This window comes from Aedes albopictus, unplaced genomic scaffold, assembly GCF_035046485.1.
Source record: "Aedes albopictus strain Foshan unplaced genomic scaffold, AalbF5 HiC_scaffold_592, whole genome shotgun sequence".
Lineage (NCBI taxonomy): Eukaryota > Metazoa > Arthropoda > Insecta > Diptera > Culicidae > Aedes > Aedes albopictus.
Genome location: NW_026917412.1, coordinates 19,584 through 25,000, shown reverse-complemented (window position 1 = coordinate 25,000; position 5,417 = coordinate 19,584). Strand labels below are relative to the sequence as shown.

The 5,417-nt window shown below is 37.7% G+C and overlaps 1 protein-coding gene across 1 annotated transcript; it reads right to left on the bottom strand.

The window, feature by feature from the left end:
• Window positions 1-299: 299 nt before the first annotated feature.
• LOC134284708 (putative uncharacterized protein DDB_G0279653) lies at window positions 300-5,182 on the bottom strand. The gene is given in 5 exon segments (XM_062843862.1): window positions 300-403; window positions 452-677; window positions 1,344-1,419; window positions 1,475-1,620; window positions 5,108-5,182. Coding segments are annotated over 5 exon segments (627 nt in total).
• Between the last annotated feature and the right edge of the window lie 235 nt (window positions 5,183-5,417).

The following is a 5,417-nucleotide window of genomic DNA, read 5'->3' as shown; positions in this document are numbered from 1 at the left end:
TTTTTTGAAATTCAGGGGCCCAGATGCAAAGGGGTGTAAGTGATCATTTTGTCGATTTTGAACTGAGCATATCATAATTTTTTTCAGTTTTCAAGCTTTCAGGAATCTTTTTTAAGATTGTTTCTACGATGATTGGAAAAATTACAATAAATCGGACAAAATTGGGTTGATTTTGAAATTCCGTGCATTTTGTATGGGATGAAAAATTGGTCAAACACTTTAAACCTCATTTTCTCGAAAGAGGGGTTTTGTCACTTGCTTCTAACCCCCTCAATTTTGAAAATATAAATATGAATTCGTTATGATAGCAGGATTTGATTTTGATTCTGATTCTGACTCTGAATCTGATTCTGATTATGATTCTGATTCTGATTCTGACTCTGAATCTGATCCTGATTCTGATTCTGTTTCTGATTCTGATTCTGATTCTGATTCTGATTCTGTATCTGACTCTGATTCTGTATCTGATTCTGATTCTGATTCTGATTCTGATTCTGTATCTGACTCTGATTCTGTATCTGATTCTGACTCTGAATCTGATTCTGATTCTTATTCTGAATCTGATTCTGGTTCTGATTCTGACTCTGAATCTGATTCTGATTCTGATTCTGATTCTGATTTTGATTCTGATTCTGACTCTGAATCTGATCCTGATTCTGATTCTGATTCTGATTCTGTTTCTGATTCTGATTCCGATTCTGATTCTGATTCTGATTCTGTATCTGACTCTGATTCTGTATCTGATTCTGATTCTGTATTTGTATCTGATCCTGATTCTGTATCTGATTCTGATTTTGTATCTAATTCTGGTTCTGATTCTGTATCTGACTCTGATTCTGATTCTGGCTCTGATTCTGATTCTGTATCTGACTCTGATTCTGATTCTGATACTGATTCTGATTCTAATTCTGGTTCTGATTCTGATTCTGATTCTGACTCTGATTCTGATTCTGACTCTGATTCTGATTATGTTTCTGATTCTGATTTTGATTCTGTATCTGACTGTGCTTCTGATTATGATTCTGGCTCTGATTCTGATTCTGGCTCTGATTCTGATTCTTAATATTCTGAAACTGATTCTGATTCTGATTCTGGCTCTGATTCTGATTCTGACTCTGAATCTGATTCTGATGCAGATTCTGACTCTGATTCAGATTCTGATTCTGGCTCTGATTCTGATTCTTATTCTGAATTTGATGCTGATTCGAATTCTAATTCTGATTCTGATTCTGTATCTGATTCTGTATCTAATTTTGATTTTGATTCTGTATCTTACTCTGATTCTGATTCTGGCTCTGATTCTGATTCTGGCCCTGATTCTGATTCTGTATCTGACTCTGATTCTGATTCTGATTCTTATTCTGGTTCTGATTCTGATTCTGACTCTGACTCTGACTCTGATTCTGATTCTGGCTCTGGCTCTGATTCTGATTCTGATTCTGTTTCTGATCCTGATTTTGATTCTGTATCTGACTCCTGATTCTGATTATAATTCTGGCTCTGATTCTAATTCTGTATCTGACTCTGATTCTGATTTTGATTCTGGCTCTGATTCTGACTCTGATTCAGATTCTGATTCTGGCTCTGATTCTGATTCTTATTCTGAATTTGATTCTGATTCTGATTCTAATTCTTATTCTGATTCTGATTCTGATTCTGACTCTGACTCTGATTCTGTATCTGACTCTAATTCTGATTTTGATTCTGGCTCTGATTCTAATTCTTATTCTGAATCTGAATCTGATTCTGATTCTGATTCTGATTCTGATTCTGACTCTGATTCTGATTCCGATTCTGATTCTGACTCTGATTCTGATTCTGATTCTAATTCTGGTTCTGATTCTGATTCTAATTCTGGTTCTGGTTCTGACTCTGTATCTGATTCCGATTCTGTATCTGAATCTGATTCTGATTCTGATTCTGATTCTGATTCTTATTCTGAATCTGAATCTGATTCTGATTGTGATTCTAATTCTGATTCTGACTCTTAATCTGATTCCGATTCTGATTCTGACTCTGATTCTGATTCTGATTCTGGCTCTGATTCTGATTCTGGCTCTGATTCTGATTCTGATTCTTATTCTGAATCTGATTCTGATTCTAATTCTGATTTTTATGTTGATTGAATATTTCTTATTGGACTTTTTTTCTATTGGTAATTGCTGATTGAGTTTGACTGATTCTTCTAAAAATGGCTTGAGATATGCACCCACAAGACTTTGTTGGTTAATTTGCTCAAACAACATTTGCAGTAATTCATGTTGGTTGGAAATTTTTGTAATTATTTGCAAATGACAAAAAAGTCTTTTGGATGCACTTTAATTTAAATGAATAGGATTCTTGAGAAGCCAATTTTTAACGGTGTTGAGATAATTCGATATTCTGAATCTGCATGTCAAACTGAGCCGAAATCCAAATTTTCATGAATTTTGAAGCCCGAGAACCTATTTAAAAATCAATTTGAAGTTTGTATTGGAGCGATTTGTCGAATCACCCCTCGTCGCAGTTTGTACTGGGCGGAGCTGTCAAACAGTTGCCCAGCTGTCAAAAGGTGATTTCAAAAAATTTCTTTGAAATTGATTTTAGGTACCAAAATAAGGTTCTAAAAATCCGAAAAAAAATCATATTGGCTCAGAAAAAGGTGCTCTTTCGTATAAAATCGAAAAATCAATATATTTTTCAAAATTTAAAAACCCAATTTCTTACATAAAGTTTTTGGGAAAATTTCTGAAAATAATCTTTTTTAAATAATTAAAAGAATCCCTTCTTCATTTCTAGGGATGAGTTTCTATTGAGAGTTTCTGGAAGCTTTGTGGAAACGTACGTGACCAACAATTTTCCATTGTGGATTTGGAAAGTTTATATAGGACCAGTGCTGAAAATGTCATTTCGTCATATCCAAATTCAACCACATACAGCTTATTTTAGAAGCTCAACCTGAGGATATGGTACATAAACAAACTTGTGCGGCTAGACCAGTTCTACAAGAAAGTCACGGAAAAATCGCTCTTTTTCGAATATTTAAGGTAAATGTCACGGACTACCATCGAAGATGTTAGTTGATATTTACCATGAATATCATTGGCATTTTTCGAAGGTAGAATGTGACATTTATCTTAAATGTTCGAAAAAGATCGTTTTTTCCGTGACTTTCTTGTAGAGCTGGTCTAGCCGAACAAGTTTTTCATATATCATATTCTCAGGTTGAGTTTCTAAAATGTGCTGGATGTGGTTGAATTCAGATATGACGAAATGACATTTTCAGCACTGTATAGGACTTTTTTAATTAGTAATCGATAGGATTTGATTGATTGATTTGTCTTTGATTTCAGCCCTACTAATCGATAGGAAAATTGCTAGTTGAGTTCAACTGAATCTTCTAAATATATTTGAGTGTAGAATTAGCATTAGTTAAAATACACAAAAATAAAAAAAAAAGAAAGTCTTCTAAATATAGCCTTGAGATATGTACCCTAACGACTTTGTGGGAGAACTGCTGAATCAGCATTTGAGGTGCACTTTCGAAAAATTGCTGAAGGAAACCCTTGAATTCATAATAGGATTGATGAGTTATACAGCTCATCAGAAAGTTTTAGGAAAAAATCAGAAATTATTAATTGTTTTTATCTGTATTAACGAGATTTTTAGCCCTGAGCTAGTTCATCTGGGGACCCACGCTTTACTTCCCTTCCGAAGGAAGAACTCACATTTTGTGAGTCTGTCGGGAGTGGGATTCGATCTCAGGTCCTCGGCGTGATAGTCAAGTGTTCTAACCATTCAACCAGATCCGCTCCTCTCCTTCTTCATTTTTTGAAAGTACCATTGAACGAATTCTACTCGAATCGAATCAATCTCCTGTTTAATTTTTTTTTTTCGAAAAAATCTCAGAGTAATTCCTGAAGTAAAAAAGTGTTAGAATGGGTGTCTATTAAGAATCTCTGGAACTTAAGTGGAAGGAGTATGTTCCATTATAAGAAAAAAAATTACCGAATTCGTTTACGTGTGAAAATTTGATTCAATTGTTTAAATCGATTTTTTCCAGTGTTAAACAGTCAAATGGTTCAAATTTTCAATGAAATTACTAATCTGGCACATCCACAAAACGACTCTTAAAGCAATAAACCGCTGGTGTCGAACCAATATCCCCTTCATAACCTAACTCCAAACCGATATATAACAAGTTACTCTCTGAGCCCCTCCACTTCGAGGCACTCGCTTTTTTTTATCGACAACAATTTACGATTGATTGTCCCCCAATGGCCACAGCCAGCACGCTTGTGTGTGGGACGGTTTGTCAGATGTCCTTTCCGGATTGCTATTTTTTAAACATATCCTTCGTCCGCGCTCGGCGGTCGTCCTTTCGATTGTGCAATGTCCACACCATAGTGGATCCGTATCTGCCTGTCCTGTGTGGTCGTAGCTTGTGCTATTTCCGGTGATAAATGATACCATCAAGTCAACACAGCAGGTTGACCTAATCAGTTGAACAAAGAAACATGTCCTGTCCGGCTCTTTATGACGATGACGACGCCGGCGACGCAAAGCAAAGCAAAGCCGGCCTTCGCTTTGCAAGGTAAAAAATGTGGATCCAAGACAGATACGGACTCGGACAAGCGGGGCTTCACTCGGAGTGAGGCGGCCTTACTTTCCAAGATAATGCCAAGCTTTCACATAAAAATAAATAGACATAAACCTGGTGGCTGTGGGTGATGGTGATGGTGATGGTGTGGTCTGTGTGTTGTCGCTGTTGGCGATGAGCCGTCCAACAAAGGGTGCCTCCGCAAGAATCTGGGTCAGTGCCTCTCCTGCTGGGGTGGCTGTTGGAGCGCGGTGGATAGAGACCGAAGAATTTATGACGACTACACCCGCGTCGCATCTTCTTCCGAACAAATTGTCGAAGCATCTTGTCCATGATATCCGTGTCCGTCGGGGTGGAAAATCTTCCATCTCGTCTCCAGCGGGATCGGTTACTAAATGCCTTTCTTTGGGACGACAACGATGGACCTAGCCCCTAGCCATTCCGTTAGAACTCGTGTAGGTGTCAAGAGAAGAAAAACTATTTTTGAAACAAGCTTTGTTTTGATCTCGCAAGAATTGGCATCAATGCCTTCTTGAACCGTTCTTCGTCCTTCTCCGTTTTCAGCGCAGCGGCACTGGGCACCGGGCCGTAGATTTGCTTCATATTTCACAGACATAACTTTTTCCAGGTTGAAGATTGCATTTCCGCCGCCACCTTCCGGCGCGGCGCAGCGGGGATTCGTACCCACACGGTTGGATGAACACGATACGGAACGAAGCTGTTGTGTCTTACAAGTTTTGTTCACTCCGGGGATAGGGTGACCCGAATGAGAATGTTTGTGTTCGTCTCTTCAGATTCAAAATTTTATTTCTCATGTTTGTGAAACTTTTCTGAAACA